This window comes from Barbus barbus (genome assembly GCF_936440315.1).
Source record: "Barbus barbus genome assembly, chromosome: 42".
NCBI lineage: Eukaryota > Metazoa > Chordata > Actinopteri > Cypriniformes > Cyprinidae > Barbus > Barbus barbus.
Window position 1 is genome coordinate 24,822,628 of NC_136720.1, and position 18,799 is coordinate 24,841,426.

The 18,799-nt window shown below is 34.1% G+C and overlaps 1 protein-coding gene across 1 annotated transcript in view; it reads left to right on the top strand.

The window, feature by feature from the left end:
• Positions 1-18,799, top strand: part of LOC306861275 (cGMP-inhibited 3',5'-cyclic phosphodiesterase 3A-like) — a 95,185-nt gene that overhangs the window by 67,925 nt on the left and 8,461 nt on the right. Inside the window, exons 4-12 of the mRNA XM_079403459.1 lie at positions 6,606-6,763; positions 10,193-10,314; positions 10,408-10,624; positions 13,416-13,489; positions 13,657-13,805; positions 15,214-15,351; positions 16,420-16,531; positions 16,722-16,823; positions 18,485-18,684. Coding sequence (XP_079259585.1) covers positions 6,606-6,763; positions 10,193-10,314; positions 10,408-10,624; positions 13,416-13,489; positions 13,657-13,805; positions 15,214-15,351; positions 16,420-16,531; positions 16,722-16,823; positions 18,485-18,684 — 1,272 coding nt within the window. The remainder of the gene's footprint in view (positions 1-6,605; positions 6,764-10,192; positions 10,315-10,407; positions 10,625-13,415; positions 13,490-13,656; positions 13,806-15,213; positions 15,352-16,419; positions 16,532-16,721; positions 16,824-18,484; positions 18,685-18,799) is intronic.

Here is an 18,799-nt window from a genome sequence, read left to right on the forward strand (position 1 = left end):
CGCCTTAAATATATGACTGACCTGTGCAGCTGTTGCAGCCCCGCCCACTTTTTCCATTTCCATTCATTTCGTTCAGTTTTTTTTTTTTAAGTAGCGAGGAATCTGTATTGTGACAAACATTCTATTTTAACAAATGATCATGAAAGAAAAAGATTTAGGTGCGACTTGATTCAATCCGTCAGATTGGTTGTTGCTAAGTCCCGCCTTAATAAATGACTGACCAATCTAATCTTTTTCAGATGTTGTGGCTTCACCCACATTTTTGCATTTCTATTCTTTCTACATTTTAAGTAGCAAAATATTCTTTCTTCCAAATTATGACTTACATATGACTTTAATAAATGAATGACCGTGGGTGGGATTTGGTTCTGGTTAGTTGTTGATTAGATGTTGAGGTGTGAGAGGACATGCCAGAGAAAGGAGAGAGTCTGGATGTCCCGTAGGTAAGGCCACACCCTCTCAGGTAGCAGAATTTGATTGGTAATTAGCCCTTCGTTAAGCCCTGCCTTAACCTGACTGACCTTTGCAGCTGTTGTAGCTCTGCCCACTTTTTTCTATTTCCTTTCAATTCTTTCATAGAGATTTTTTTTTAAGAAGCAACAGATTCTTTCTTCCGTATTGTGGCACACATTAGATTAATGGATTATGTAAAAAGCACTTTTTGCATTTCCAGATTTTTTAAAGCAAATTATTATTTTAAGCAGCAAATGTGGACGGAAATTTGTTCTATGCATCGGTTGTTGGTTGGATGTTGAGATGTGGGCGTGGCACTCACTTGAGCTTGCGTGGTGGAAGTTTAAGCGGACTTAATTATTGGAGAAGCCTGCATATGTGTGTGTCATTTTCACCAGACAATCTGGTTATGACATTTAGAGTAAAAGATATGAGGTCAATTAAACATTTAACATTTACACAGATGAAGTGTTCACAATAAGATCTATAGCATGCATTTTTTAAAATAACATTTAAAAATGACAAGTAACACTTGAATAAATCATGAAATTCTGAAGTAGAAAGACTGAAATAGTGTTTTCTTGCAAAAATACTCCAATAATCTTTATTTACCACTTTGAAAAAAAAAAAAAAAATCAGTATATTAACAGACAAGCTTTTGCACTTTTATAATGGAGTTGCATGGAAGTCTGTGTGTTTGGATATTTGTATATAGAATTCCATTGAGAAATTATCCAAAAGTACAGTGAAACAGTAATCTATGCATTTCTTTAAAGATTAATCACATATAAAATGCTTGAACATGCCACCAGTAACTCCAGCCCATGTATGAATAATATGCAGTCTATTTATGAGTCCATTTACTGAAAGTCATGCCGTTCATACCTATGGGACGTTCTGTAAAGCTTGTCCTGCAGGAGCTTAGCGACGGGTCAATTAGGCTTTCGTTTGTGAAAATGAATGGCTTTTCACCAGTTAGGGTGTTTTTACATTATTTCTTAGCATTGTTGCAGCAATTCATGAATGGCTCGCTTTATCTTGGTGGAACCGGCAAAGACTTGGAGACAAAAGAAAAAGACTCCATTGTGTTTAATGGTTTACTGCCACGGCCAATGCTCTGTATTTTTCATCACGCACACACACACACACTCTCGCGCACACACACACACGTTCCTTCCTCATTCACGCCAGCATGGCAGGTCTCTAATGTAGTGGACAATGACGCACATTCTCACAGAAGCCTTTTAATGTTTCACCAGCACTGCAGTTAAAAATGCATGCCGGCACTTAAAGAGTAGGTGAGGCAAAAGTCACTATCCGTCTCTCCAGCTCTTTTCCCATGCTGCAGTGCTCAGCAAACAACGTTAAGAGATGTTTATTAAAGCCCATTCATTACATCTGGTCCACATGTAGGTCACACTGCACTACGCTCTGATATTGAACAGAATTCAGAGCGCCGGCCTTGTTGTTTTTCCACAGCGTATATAATGTGATATTTTGGCAGTATGAAGAAAAACACGAGTGAGTCTGGTTCTTTAAGCAGCGTTTTATCTGTCAGAGCTACAGCTGTGTCAATATCGGAATAAAAACGGCACGAAACGCAACTGATGGTGACACGATTTTCGTAGAAGGTCAAATAGTTGTGGCCTGTCTGGGTGTCCAGTTTGGCAGCGGCGCAGGAAACGGGGCTTTTTCACATAAATCCCAAATCACTTTTCCTGTATATTTTAACTCTGCAAAGAAAAACACTTTTCCTAAGGTGTTACATTTCTGCAGAGCTGCTGATCGCACACCCATTTCGGTAAACATGCATGTTACCGTAGGTCAGAAACCTTTAACGCATTATACATGCATGAGCTCTCCACCTTAGAAAGTACTATTAAGATTTAAAGGCCGATTCCTCCGGTATTTTCCTACTTTAGGATTTCAAGCGAAAGCATACCTTTGTCGCAGACGTTTAAATGCTAATCTATTCAAGAGCTAATAGGAAAAGAAAGTTGCTGAACTGACCGGTTCACTGCACTCTCAGGCCCTGGACTATTCCCTGCAGGTTTTGTTAGTTTTACTAGGGTGTTGTAGTTAAAAATAATTGTGTATATTGATGTTTTTCAGCCTTTGTAAAGATATTTTATATATATATATAAATTATTATTATTTTTTTTTAATATTCAAAAAATTTGCTTAATTTCAGGAGCAATTTCACATCTCTTGAGGGTTTTTTATACCTGTAATGAGTGGTATTTTGCTGTAAAATGACATGATTAGCGTTGAGAAGACTGTTGCTGTGAGCTGGTGTTGAGGGTGTGATTTCAGCTCCCTGTACGAGGCTCGTTTGTGCAAAAATGCTAAAGTGGTTGCTGGAAAATTTGCACGTACCGTTTTAATGAAAGGTTGTGAGGTTCTGTGGGTAATGTGGCTTTTTATGTCGGTGGCGGGACTGGTATTAGATAATCAATTTAAACTATATATGTTTGTGACATGCATGTAAACAGTGTTGATGCAGATATTTGGCGAATCGTGTGAAGGCTATCAAGGGTCATGATACATCCCAAATTTAAAGGTAAATTAAGGAATTATGTTTTGCATAAAGAAAACAAGGCCTATTTTTCGGAGCAATTATTTACAGTGGTGTGAAAAAGTGTCGACCCCCTTCCTGATTTTTTTTTTTTTTTTTGCATGTTTCTCACTTTTTCACACAGGGCCATGTGGGTTTGGATTTAGTTTTCCCTTCATAAAAAAACCCTTCATTTAAAAACTGCATGTTGTGTTTACTTGTGTTTTCTTTGATTAATATTTAAATTTGTTTGATGATCTGAAACATTAAAGTGTGACAAACATGCAGAAAAATTAAAAATCAGGAAGGGGGCCGACACTTTTTCACACCACCTAATGTATGCATGTATGTATTTATCATTTGTATTTCGTTTTATTTTTAATGGATTTTGATTATTAATTTTAATAATAATAATAGATTCATAATCTTTTAAACCAGTATAAAGGCATCACAAGAAATACTACCAAGATGTTTAATTATTTAATTGCTGAAATAAAATTATATATTTTTGTTTTTGTTTTGCATTCTAGTAAAGACAATACAGTTTTTAAATTGTGATAATTTTGCAATATGCTAAACAATTCGGAAGAGTAAAGGTCCTTAATTTTTTAAGAAAATCATTGCATAATGCACCTTAATAATCCTAAAATAACTTAGTTTTAGACATGTTCTTGGTCATTCTTGGCAATTATTCATTTGAATGTTGATGGACAATTAAGCACATTAATGCAGTAAAAGTAATGAATGTTTTTAAATGAATAATAATCATAACAATAATAAAAAAAAAATTAAAAACCGCACAAAATACTATCAAGATGTATAATTGCTTTATCGTTTACTTTAATATATCTTTTTTTTTTTTTTTGCATACCACTTGAGACCAAACAGGTTTAAAATTGTGATCATTTTGCTACAGTATAAAGAATTTTGGCCTTAGAAAATGATAGCATAATGTACCTTAATAATATGCACCTAAAATAGCTTAATTTTTATTTTTTAATTTGTAGATTCCCTCATATAGGTTAGTTCAGACTGTGATAGGGAACAAAGCTCCCAGCTGTCACAGCGGCTGGAGAAGCTGGTTCGATCGGACAGCGCAGAATCGGACGAGACTCGGCTCACAGACGCCTGAGCGCTGTACGTCTGCAACCCTGACAGTCTGTCTGCGTGAGAGAGAGTCCATGGCAGGAGAGGAGACGCACGTCCCAAGCACCTTCTCAGACATAAGGCCTGCTATATCCACTCAAACGTGTTCCTCCCAACTCCAGCTGACAGCCGCTCCGGCTGAATTAATATCAGACGCAGATGTTTTCATGTTTGTGGCTGTAGATTGTTGCATGAGAATTTTCCTGAGCTAAAAATACACATGCGATTTGTGACTTCTGACCCCGGCGCTCACCGCATCTGTCTGTAACGGGACGGCGCTGGTCTCCCAGAATGCCCAGGGCATGCACTCGGGGCGGTTGGGAGATTAGGGTCGGGGCGAGCGGATGTGCCCTGTGGTTCTCTACGTGAGCCGGAGCCCTGCTCTGCATCTGAAATATTCATGCTGCTGTCAGGAGTTTCTTCCCTGCCCTGACTCTCAGGGTAATGCAGTTCTCAAACTTTTTGTGCAACATTGTGCAATTTTATATAGTCAAAAATATACTTAATTTTGATGCGTATGCTTGACCGTTCTGAAGTTTCCTTGAAATATATTAAATGTGTCATTAAACCAGATGTGTTATTCAGATGACAAACATGCTGAAACTTTCGCAGCAAAATTCTTTCCAAACTATTGTTTCTCCATGATGCTAGTTGACCAGCAAGAGAAAACTGACTGCCAGTTACTTTAGTTTCTGTTCTACTGTAATCTGCATTGCATTACTTTGAATTCAAAGGGATAATCCACACAAAATTAAAAATATTTATAATTTACTGTTATTTTAGCGTAATTGGGATGCTATTATTATTATTATTATTATTATTATTATTATTATTATTATTATTATTACTATTATTGATATTATTTTTATTCTTTAAATTATGTAGATTTAAATTTTTAATATTTTAAATTTAAATTAATTTGTCTATTTGTTTTTTCTTTTTTTTAAGTGTAATGTTTTTAATAGTTTTTATTAGTTTATGTAAGTTTTAGTTATTGCAGTGCATCTTTACTTAAACAATTTTTTTGCCCAATGGACAGATGATGCTGGACTTCGTATTTGTTGGACATTATCTTGATAGAACACTCTACTTCTCGCATAAATGGATCTAATGTGAAAACTGTAAATTCATGGCATTCAGCTTTTAATGTTGTCGTCTTTTCTAAAATCTTTGTAAAAATTATTTTATTATTATTTATTTATCTATTAATATTAATTAATAAATTTTTATTTTTATTATTATTTATTTTATTTATTTATTTGTTTATTTGAAGTCTACCAGGGGGTGGGATGGGTTGGGGTGGGTTCTAAATTTACACAACTGCTTTTTGTTTTGTTCTACTGTTCCCAGAATAAAATTTAATAAACGGTTGTTAACCAAAAAAAAGGTATTTTTTTCATATATTTTACTTCAATTTATTTTACATTCCATTGAAAGGGATAATGAAATTAAAATTGTTGTCATTAACTTAATTCTAGTTCTTTTTAGTATAATTGAGATACTGTTATAGTTTTATGAATATTTTAATTGTTTTTATTTTTATATTTTAGTTGCATTAATTTATATTTTATTTATTTTTAATATTCATTTTTTATTTTTTTTATTTTAATGTTTTAGTTATGCGTTGTGTTTTGTCTTTGTATGTATGTTTGTGTGTGTGTGTGTGTGTGTATATGCGTGTGTCTGTTTTATTTCTATATTTTAATTATATTAATTTATATTTTTTTAATATTTATATTTTATATATACTTTAATACTTAAATTTTTGTTCAAGTTTTAGTTGTTATAGTGTGTATTGTTTTTATTTTAAATACGCCTATATAGGTTTTATTAATTTTATGTAAGTTTCAAACCTCTATACATTTCTTTTGTCTGTGGGTGAGTTAATGACACCAGAATGTTGTTTTTCTGAGTGTCCTGTCCCTTTAAGTGCATTTATGTTGTCTATTTTATAACGCAGACACGTGCCACATTAGCCAAGCTTTTTGATTGGTTCAAAGTTTGTGATGTAAAGAAGAAATGCGACGATGCATTTCTCTGGGGTCTTCCATCTGTTCTGTTCCCATTTTCCCAGATGGGGGAAAGGCTCAGTATTCCCTGACGGACCGCTGTCATCTGCCGCCCTCAGATGTTTGGCTTAACGCTCAGACTCGCTCTCAAAATACGCACACTCGCTAAGATTTACATTTACGTAAAATGCAATCCAATTTAATCTAAACAAGCGCTTTGTTTAACAGCCGCACTGCCAAAAAGTGTTAATTTGGCTCTCGGCTTGTCATACACATGTGTTTTTATTCTGTCTGGGTCAGTGTTAATTGATTATAATTGGTGATGTGACGTTTGACAAGCTTCAAAACTGACCTTAGCGGAGAATTTGTGACTCTTAAGTGTTTTGCTCCACTGTCAACATTGTTTTAGTCTAAACTTGATGTGTGTTCTCCTTAAATAACAGCGTTTGAGGCGGAGTTTGCCTCCAGGGCTTTTGAGACGCATTTCTTCCACGTGGACCACCACCACCTCAGCCACGGGCCTGCCCACCCTCGAACCCGGGCCGGTCAGACGGGACCGCAGTGCCAGCATCAAAGCACCTCATGATGGCCCTTCCAGCAGGTAATAAACACCCCGTTCTTATCCAGAACAATCTGTGTTTACCTTTAGTCACTTAGTTCATCAAACTAACTTAAAAATTAACATGACTTAAAGGAATAGTTCACCCAAAAATGCTAATTTGCTGAAATGCGCTCACCCTCAGGCTATCCAAGATGTAGATGAGTTTATTTCTTCCTCAGATTTGGAGAAATGTAGCATTCCATCACTTGCTCACCAATGGATCCTCTGCAGTGAATGGGTGCCGTCAGAATGAGTCTAAACAGCTGATAAAAGCATCACAATAATCCACACCACTCCAGTCCATCAGTTAATGTTATTTGAAGCCAAAAGCTGTGTGTTTGTAAGAAACAAATCCATCATTAAGGGGTTTTTCACTTCAAACCATGGTTCATACTAAAATATGAGTCCATAATCTATAATATTGCTTTCTTCATTGGAAAAGTTGTCGCATCTGAATCAGGAGCGAAATCTGCTAGGGGTGTAAGAAAATATCGATACACATGAGTATAGCGATATTTTGTTTGGCGATACTGTATCGATTCTCGAAAACGGAATATTGATATTAAAAAAAAATCATCATACAAGATTCATAGCAGTTATTTAGTTTTGAGTTCATATCCCGACCACTAGATATCAGTCTTCATCTCTGAACTTAAACAGTGACAGGAAATACCAGCATCAGGGCACTCCACTAATGTTAGCGTTAATATAGTTCGCTGCCAGTAATGGAGGATGAAAGAATTGTTCCAGCTCTCGTTTCGGTGTACAAAGCTGAAGTGTGGCGCCATTTGGGCTTTTGTGGTAATGTCCGCCCCGGGACCCCATGTTGAAGAGCCTTTGCGCGGGGCAGCTGCAGCAGCTTTCTCTCGTAATTCGGGGGAGTTTTGTGCAGTTGGGGCGGTCTCTGCGATTCCGCGCGGAACATAAATACAAACTGAAAAACCTGTGAAATCCAAGTTGAAAAGTTCTGAGAATGTTTAACATCTGTATTTATTTGATTGTTTTACAATTGTTTGTTTTCTTTAGGAATCCTGCAAGCACTTTATTTTTCATTGATATTAAGCAGATGTCATTTTTTGTTCAGATCAAATGTTATGACATTGCATGTCACAATTGTAAACTTAAACTGTGAACTCTTTAAAGTACAGTCTATAAATATAGCTTTATAAAATACATTTTATACATACATTTAACTAAAGAATCATGCAAGCACTTGAATATTTCCCCCTTTACTCGTACTGCACAAAAAGTGGTTCAATAATGTTGAATGGTATAGGGACTGATTATTGCAAATGCAGCAAATTACCCCTGTATCATGATACGTATCGTATCGCCAGATTCTTGCCAATACACAGCCCTAAAATCTGCACAGATCAAGTGCTGTTTACAAGCCAAAACAGTTCTATATAAATATGTGGATGGATTTGATGTGAGAGACAACAGGAGATGGACTTTTTCACTGGAGGAAGCGTTATGGATTATGGATGCATTTTTTTGGCCAGAAATGACAGTTTGAAGTTAAGACGTCTTGATGGATTTGTTTCTTACAAACACAGAGGTTTTTGTTTCTCAAGATGTTAACTGGTGGACTGGAGTGATGTGGATTACTTGTGATGTTTTTATCAGCTGTTTGGACTCTCATTCTGACGGCACCCATTCACTGAATACGGTGATTTCATCAAGCTTTAATATAAGCTCAAGTTTCTTCATAGTTTTGGTGACCAGCCCAGAATCTTCATTTTTGTTCAGTGTCTTTGGTGTTTTAGTTTTTTTTAGTGCATATATGAAGACAGGTGTCCTAGCAGAGAAATGCTTTACAAACACAAAAGCATCCATTTGCTTCATTATGAAGCATTTTATGTATTGTTTTATGTCAAACGTAACAAACAGCCTTTTTCATGAAATGTTTTGTTTGTATGCTTGTCTAAACTGATTTGATGCTTTGTAATCTAATGCAATGACATTTGCACGTTTGTCCAAATACTTCCCGGCTCGCCGTATGTGACGCATGAAGTGTTTTGAAGCATCAGTACATACTTCCTGAAAATATGAGTCCACGGAGAGTTTCTCAGGATTTATCTGACAGCACTTTTATCCGTTTGCCCTCGTTTAGTTTTGTTTGTCATCATTGTCTCGTACGTTAGTGTTTCGCACAGCTGTTGCAGATCGCTGTCAAGAGCTTGAACTTTCCAGAGCTCCTCCACGCAGTCTCACTCCATCCCAATGTTTGATTCAGATTTTGTGATGTCCATGTTTGGGCATTTCTCCACCTTTTATATCTCTTATTTCAGCTCGAGTTATACAGACCAGCTAAAGTTCAGCCCATTAATACTGATATCCAGATAGCCATCTGCACTGTGTAGACAGAGAGTTTAAAGAGGCTTCCTGGAGACTCGAGAGCCCGGCTTGTGTTTAGATTTGGGCCCTGTCGAAATAAAAGCCCCGGTGAAAAATGGAGGGTCACACGGTTGCCTGCATTACCATGTTGAGGTTTTAAAGTGGTGGGTCTCCTGTGCAGCGTCTTAATGGATATCTGAAGAGTGTTCCCACAGCAGGAGGCCTCTTCGCTCCCTTTTTATTTTAAAGTTGGCAGGAAAATTCAAGTTTAAATCCCTCTCCTAAAATAAGCCACTTGGACTGTTTTTACCCCAGAAAAAGTGCATTGTGAACTTTCTCATTTACAAGTTCGCCTCTTGAGAGGAAAAAGGTTACGCCGTGTTGAGTTGTGTGAAAAGTGAAGTGTCTTCATCGAGGAAACAATGATAAAGATAAATAAACACTGGAGCAGGGTTGTTTTTGTTAACTGAAAATAAAACAAAAAAATAAATTACTTAAACTGAAATACAACTGAAAATGACAAGTTAAGTACTAAAATAACAAACTAAAACGTGATTATATAGAAATAAAAAATAATAATAATTAAATAAAAAAATAACAAAAACATGAAATTACTAATACACACACACACACACACAAAAACACGTGTTTACATAATATATGTATGTGTACTGTGTATATTTATTATGCATATATAAATACACACATACAGTAAATATTTGGAAAATATTAACATGTATTTACATGTATATATTTATGTTCTTTATATTATATATAAATATATTTAACATATAACACATTTTTCATAAATATATACGTGCATGTGTTTGTAGTTATATATACATAATAAATATACACAGTATACACACTTATATTATGTATTTTTCTTTTATTTTGGATGTGATTAATCGCGATTAATCGTTTGACAGCACTAACACACACACACACACACACACACACACACATGCAACTATATAAATATACTAAAATACGACTGCACTGGAGTCTAAACAACAAAACCAGCCTGTCTTTGGCAATAAATCAACATTACCAGGTAAATATCTCATTCATGTGTTTTCTCCTCTTTTGCAGTTTGGTGAACAGTGATTCATGGAACAACTCTATAATGCTCAGCCTTTCCAAGAGCAGGTCCATGTCCGCTTCATACGCTGCCTCCTCCACCACCAACCACATCTATAGCAAGAGCCGAAGAGGTACAGCGCTGTGTGTGTGTGAGTGTGTGTGTGGAGTGAAAGGCGATAAATGGGCTCTGGCAGTGCCAGTGTGATTCCTCTACTCTCCGACAGGTTACCCTTCTTCCAACATCTCACCTCTGGCTTCACCCTGCCACTCCCCTCCAGTCCAGGGCACTCCGCTCACCAGCCCCACCAACAAAAGCCCTTCAGTGGAGCTGCTGGACGCAGAGCTTCCGCCGCCACAGAGCCCCCACAAAGCCTTAACCCACAGTCAGAGCGCCCCCAGCTCCAGCGCCTCTCAATGGGTGCCGCCTCCACTTTGTAGCAGGTAAAACCCCACCATTCTGCTCCACTTCACACATCTGTGCACTGATTTTTGAGGGAAATTCATTAAGTTCAAAACAGAGCTTGAGAGTACTGCAGTTGTATTGGCATCCAAAAGCAGTGTTAAATTATCCAAAAATATTTAATAGTTCTGGGCAACAATTAAATTGCATCACTAATATTTAACAAATGAACATGCAGGTGTTGCGCCCAGAGAACTTTTATTCTGTACTTTTATGCTTTCATATTAATCATCTGCTTCTTATGATTTAAATGGTTGTTTCATATCCATTCTTGCTATAATTTATTGTTTTTTTTTTTTACTATATCTTTCAAAATATTAGCAAACATGCAGGTATAGCATCCACAGAAATCTATAATTTCATATTTGCACATTAATTTAATTTGTTAACACTTTACAATAAGGTTCATTAGTTCACATTAGTTAACTACATGAGTTAACATGAACAATACCTCTACAGCATTTATTAATCTTAGTTAATGTTCATTTCAGCATTTACTAATGCATTACTAAAATCTCAAGTTGTGTTTGTTAACTTTAGTTAATGCACTGTGAACTAACATGAGCAACTATATTTGTATTAACTAACGTTAACAAAGATGAATAAATAGTGTAATAAATGTATTGTTCATTGTTTGTTCATGTTAGTTAATACATTAATGTTAACAAATTACACCTTATTGTAAAGTGTTGCCTTTAATTCTCATACTTTATTCTTTTTCATATCTGTGTTTGTGAAAAACACTTATGACAATATATATAAAATGAATTTTAAAAAATATTCAAAATATTTAATAAACATGCAGGTGTAGCGTCCACAGAACTTAAATCTGTAATTTCATATTTGTTTATTAAGAAGTTAATTCACGTATCAGAACTATTCATTTCCTTGTCTATTTTTGTTAAATTTTGAAATTGATTTCAATATTTCTCCTGCTGCAGGTTTTATATTTAAAATGATATTTAATACACAAACATGCAGGTGTAGCGTCCACATACCTATAATTTCATATGTACATATTAATCATTTGCATATTAATTTCTTTCTCATATCTTCGCATACTTGATATCATATCTGTTTTTAATAACTCTTGCTTTAATTGAATTCAGAACTGTTATTATACTCCAGTCTAGTTATTATATTCCCTTCATTTACCTTTGAAATACTAGCTGTAAAACTACACGGCATGGCAGTTGCACATATTTAGTGAAATTGCTGAGAGAACACACCAAACCAGCTGTAAAGCCCAGCCTTTGATTAAAAAGTTACCCAAACAATATAATCGACCGCTGTTGCATAAGTCATCCTTAATGTACCAGGAAATGTGTGCATTCCTTTTTGAGGAATTTAGCTTGTTTGGATTCCACGCAGGACTACTGAGTAATTTTGAGAGCAGACAGCAAGTTAATATTAATTTTGTGCCTAATTTATCACTCTGGTCGCTGTTTCCAAAGATCTGAGCATATCCTGTGGCCCTGGATGTAGTACAAGAGCGGACTGCAGCTTCAGGCCATTATGTGGTTACTGAACAACCACTGATCATTAACTGTGAAAAATACCCAACATTGTGTCTAAATATTAACAGATTGACGTACACGGTCAGATCTGCCATCCCTCTCTCTCTCTATCAGTTTTACTCACAGTGATCACTAATGTCCTGGCGATGGGACAAGGTCACCTTCCCCTTGGCCCGTAATGAATGCTGGGCACAGAGGAACAGCTTGATTAGGTTCTGTCTGGCCCGCTAATTCAGAGAGCTCAACTAAACAACAGTGACACACACACACACAGCACATATCATCAGGGGTTAGTCACCCAGAGAGGACGCCTTTCAATTTCAATGCAAAATATTAAAATATGCAATCATGAAATGCATACAGTATGCACGCATCAGCCGTTTCCTGGCTTTCCTAACTCATAAAGCATAAAAACATGAAGCGTAATGAGCAGAATCCAGTGCCTGCGATGATGGATAGTGGCTCTTTCTTGTTCTTAAAAAAGCTTTCCTTAAGTCAACATGAAATGGCATTCGCAATGCATTTTTCTGTCATAATGTGGCTTTTTTTCTGAGTGAAAAAGATATTCTGTGAGGAAATAAAATTAGTAGAATGTGAGTTGATTTTAATCATTGGGAATTGATTCAATTCAATTTAAAAAAACTTTAACAAAAAATGAAATATTATTATATTATAGCTATTATATATTATTAATTGTTGTTGTTGTTGTTGTTAAAATGTAACACAAAAGCCTATAAAGGCAAAAAAAACCTTTATTATAAAACGGATAGTTCTGGTCCTTGATTCTGATTGGCTGAGCCGCATTAGAAGCTGTTGTAAATTTTGTTTGCATCTGAGGAACTTTCTGCTTTGTTTTATTTTGTGAAGCCTTGCTACAAATATGAAAACCATTTTATAAAAGCAATAAGCCCCGTGAAGCCGTGGTTTATGCTTCACATCGTGCCTAACAAGCTGTTATAAATGCACTGTAAACCACGGCTTCTTGGGGCTTATTGCTTTAATAAAACATTACATAAATAAGAATGTTAAAATTATTATTAAATTTGATCAAAGATTTATTTGAATAGATTTAGATTAAATCATGACAAATCATGCACTAAGACCAGAAACATGTACTGAAAAAGTAAATTGTTGAAAGAGAAAGAGAGAAAGTCTTGATTTTATCCATTTGGACTTGATTCAGTTGTGAAAATGATGAAATTTGATGAAAGATTTTGGAATTGTAATTTTTCTGTATGATAATTGTGTGTTGTAGCTGTGGAAGACCGTACAGTAAACTGAGACACGGGGACGGATCCATAGACGCAGGAGACCGAACCCAACAGTCAGGTACTGCCGCTGAATTTGCATTTAGATGCATTTCACTTACGATCCATTTTGCTGTTGTGATCTGTGATATTACAGCTGGATCCTAGATTGAATCTGAATTCATGTGTAATTGATGTCTTTACAAGAGGGGCCGAGAGGTGTGATCAAGTTTTTTAATAACCTTGCAGACGAGCTGCTGATAATGTCATCAAACTATGACAGCACCTATGAGACCAACCACAGTGACAGCAGCGACTTTGCACAGAACCAGGAGGACAGAGAGGGTCACAGGAAAGCCTGCGGGACATTCCCGCTGACCACTCTCATCCCACAGGAGGTACAGTAAACACGGGTTTTGCAGGACAAATTGATTTTTTTTATCACTGCACTTTAGTTCAGGCAGGTAGTTTTTTTCTGTTCAGTGTTACAAGGCTACAAGCAGTAAAAATACACCGTATAAAGAGTTGCATAAAATATGCACTATGCAAATATGCATAAAACTGCAATAGCATAGTAAATAAATAAGAGTTAACATGCAATTCTCAGGGTATATCCGATAATGTAAAATAATTGTTCATTAAAATTTTGCATTTTTTTCTTCTTTTTCTTTTTTACATGTTTTAGTACATTGGCCACCCTGCTAGAAATTGCTGTCAACATTGTTTTGTATTATTTTTTTGTTTGTTTGTTTTTTTTATGCATTGTTTTTTTGGTTTTGATTTGGGGTTTTTTTGTCTAAATGCCAAGATAATTAAATGATTATGATTATATAATACATTTTATTTAACAATACAGTGGAATTGGAGTGACAGTGGAAAGTGAATTTTTATTAATTAATTTATTTTATTTAAATATGCATTTGCATTTGCTTTTTATGCATTTGTTTTTATGTCTACATTTTGAGGCCGGGATTATTAAATGTTAATTATTAAATGTAATTTATTAAACAATAAAAGTGCATAGATCACATTTTCTATTTTTTTATTAGATTTGCTATATATTATATTTAATTTTAATTATATTTTTATATATTTTCTTATAGAATTACATGTTGTAGTACATTTCATTGAATAAACAAGTGTAAAAAGATTATTATTTAGATTTAGCAACTTTGTGTACTTTTTATTTGCTAATGTTATTATATCAGCCACACTATTGGATATTATTAGATATCATTATGTTTTGCAATATGTTTTTTTTTTTTACTTTTTATGCATTTGTATGTCTAAATGTTGAAACCTGGATAATTAAATGGCTGAAATTTGACCATTATGATTAAATACATTTTGTTAAATAATAAAAATGATTGTCAGTGTACAGTGCATATTTTCAATTTTTTATTATGTTGTATTTTCATCTCATTTTTCTGGTCAGTTTTAGAGGACCTACAAGCAGTAAAAATACACAGTATAAATATGTTGCATAAAATATGCAATATGCATGCAATTTGCAGAAAATATAATGCACAAAAATACGGCAATAGCTTTGTTACGTGCAATTCTCAGGGTTGTTTGTTCCAGTAAAACTAAACTGTCATCAAATAGTCATCAAAACTAATCACAGAGAATTTGATTCGTTTTCACTGTGGTTTGATGACAGACTCTTTTTGTGTTTTATGCTGTTTTAACTGCTCTCTGTAGTAGTTTCATACATGCCACTTGATTTTGTAGTAATTCCAGTTATGTCTAGTGGGTTTTTTGGTGCAAGATGGCACCGTCTGTGATCTGAAATCATTTCCGCTGCAGGATAAGCCCATCTTGGCCCCGGAGCCGCTGGTGATGGAGGGCCTGGAGCCCCTCATGAGTCAGATCAACAACTGGAACTTCCCCATCTTCAGTCTGGTGGAGAAGACCGACGGCAGATGCGGTTGCATCCTCAGCCAGGTGACACACTGACATCTAGAGGAGACACAGAGTACAGACACACTGATACTAAACACAGTTAAACAAAATCAAACTCATCTCAGATGCATTACTCAATTCTAACAACAACACATGTAAGATTTGACACCAGTGAGGCCAGGATGATTCAATTTGACCATTATGATTAAATAATACATTGTGTTAATCAATTTTTATTTATTTTTTTACTTGAGGCCAAGATGGTTAATGATAATGATTAAATAACACATTTCATTAAACAAAAACACAGAGTGTCAATGCATTGAGCACATTTTAAATTTTTTTAATTATCTGTTTAAAATATTTTTATTATATACATTTTTTATAATTATTATTGAATAAACAAACTTAAAATAACTGTCCAATAATTCATTTGCTAATGTTTTATTACACCAGTTCTTGTTTGTTCGTTTTTTGTTGTTGTTGTTGTTTTTTACTTTTTATGCATTATATGTTTTTATGCTTAAATACATTTTATTAAATAGAAAAAATAAGTGTCTTTTGATAGTGCATGTTTATTCAAATTATTACAATTTATTAAAAATAATTAAAATCATCATATTTTTTTGTCATTTTTATGCATTGTTTTTATGTCTAAATGTTAAGGCCAGGAAGATTAAAAATGATAATGATTAAATAATACATTTTATTAAACAATAAATAAAGTGTTAGTGCATAGAGCACATTTTCTGTTTTTTAATTATATTTGTATTATACTAAATTAGTATTAAAAAAAGTTTAGTAAATATTATTGCATAAACAAGCATAAAATTGTTGTTCATTAGTGCATATTTTCTATTTTGGATTATATTTTTAATCTATTTTATTATATTACATTTTTAGTAAATAATAAAAGACTGTCATTGGGTAGTGTGCATTCTCAATAGTAACATAAAAACATTAATCGTTAAATATGCAAACATGACAAACTCAATGAATATTTGAACTTAAGTATTTGCATGTGTATAAAAACCATATGTCCATTTGAGTAACTGTTTTGTGTAATTTCAGACATGGTTGAGAGGTTTAACCCTTTTGTCTGTGGGTTAGGTGTCTTACCGGTTGTTTGTGGATACGGGACTCTTCGAGACGTTCAAGATTCCGGTGAGGGAGTTCATGAACTATTTCCACGCTCTGCAGAACGGATACAGGGACATCCCATGTGAGTCCTGGTGCTGCAGGAGACATGAGTACAGAAATATGTTAACAATGAAATAGCTGATGATGTACAACAGATGCTGTGTGCAGGCAGCTTCACCTCCAGAGGAGTAAACTGCCCTAAATCATCCCTTCTGCTGTTGTATCTCCCTCTAGTGGTAGTTGACAGTATTAAACCTGGTCTTCCTCTTCAGATCACAACAGGATTCATGCCACAGACGTCCTCCATGCCGTCTGGTACCTCACGACCCAGCCGGTGCCTGGTTTACCCACTCTGACATCACTGAGTGACTCGGGTAAGAATCACACTTCATCACTGTTTGGATACGTTACAACAGAAATCATTTCATGCCTGTAATTCAGAAGTATATTTGATTACTTTTTACGTAGACTAGATAAGTTAATTTATATGTTTATATTTTCTCTGTTTATATATGTAACACCATGGTCCTGTGAGGCATCAGTGTTATTTTAGTATCAATGAGACGCTTTTATAGGTTTTATTCACATTTAAATCACTTTTCATTTATATACTTGTTGTCATTTCAATTTTAGTTTAAGTAATTCTGCATTTTTGTCTTTTTTTGTAGTTTATGTATATATATATATATATATATATATATATATATATATATATATATATATATATATATATATATATATATATATATATATATATATATATATATATATATATATATATATATATATAAACTATATTTTTTGTCATTTTTTATTTCAGCTTTAGTACATCAAGTTACACAAAAGTAATGTTGCATTGCCAACTAGCTGAAATGAAAGCTTTTACTATATATAGATAGATAGATAGATAGATAGATATATATATATATATATATATATATATATATATATATATATATATATATATATATATATATATATATATATATATATATATATATATATATATAGAGAGAGAGAGAGATATATATATATATATATATATATATATATATATATATATATATATATATATATATATAGAGAGAGATATATATATATATATATATATATATAGAGAGAGAGAGATATATATATATATATATATATAGATAGATAGATAGATAGATAGATAGATAGATAGATAGATAGATAGATAGATAGATAGATAGATAGATAGATAGATAGATAGATAGATAGATAGATAGATAGATAGATAGATATAGGGTTATAAAAAATTTAATTTTTTTCCCAGTTTGATATTTTATTGCCAACCAGATTAAATAAAACCAGATAAACCAAACAGATGAAATAAAAAGCTTTTTGTTTTTGTAATTTTTTAGTACTTTTTGTTGAATTACTATTTAAAATGAGTAACAATATATATATTTATGATGAATACCTATTATACAGTGTGAACTAATCTGCAGTTTTCATATGCATATATCAGTGCTCATTTACATATACACTGCAAAAAAATGTATTTATTGAAGGGTTTTTTATAGTTATTTGAAGTAAATAAAGATGTTAGAATACGATTTCAAAAGAAATACCATTTCAGTCTTTCTACTTCAAAATGTAACATTTAATTCAATGTCACTTGCCCTTTTTTTTGTCATTATTTAGTAAAGTAGATCATATGGCAAATTTATTTCAGTATTTAATTGTAAGAGAGATGATTATGAAAACTAAATTATGAGTGTTTTATATAAAAACAATATAGAAACAATAGAATTTAAAAGAACATAGAAAACAATTGCACTCAGAAATTGCTAGTAAATTTTACAAAGAATTGGCAAGTGACACATTAAATTAAATGTGAACTGAAATAGTATTTTCTTGTAAAACATACTCCTTTATTTACAACTTCAAATAAGTTCTGACAGTGTAGGTTCAAACAAACAAAATAAACAACAACAAAAAAGATAATAAAATAAAATGCTGCAACAGTGTTTGAAAGCATATAAAGATTGTTAACCACTCTGTCTGTGTTTAGACTCTGATGGTGGACTCGCTCTTGGCCACACAAGGTACCTGATGTCCAGGACGTATCCTGCAGAGGAGGAGGGTTACGGCTGTCTGTCCAGCCTCATCCCCGCTCTGGAGCTGATGGCGCTCTACGTAGCAGCCGCCATGCATGACTACGACCATCCCGGCAGGACCAACGCGTTCCTGGTGGCCACCAGCGCTCCTCAGGTGACACACCACACCATCATCACAGCCGTTCTGCTTTCAGTTCAGCCCATGCTTTTCTCTTGAGGTGTTTACAAGGAGCACTGATTTCCTCATATTGATTTCCATCATGCTTTCT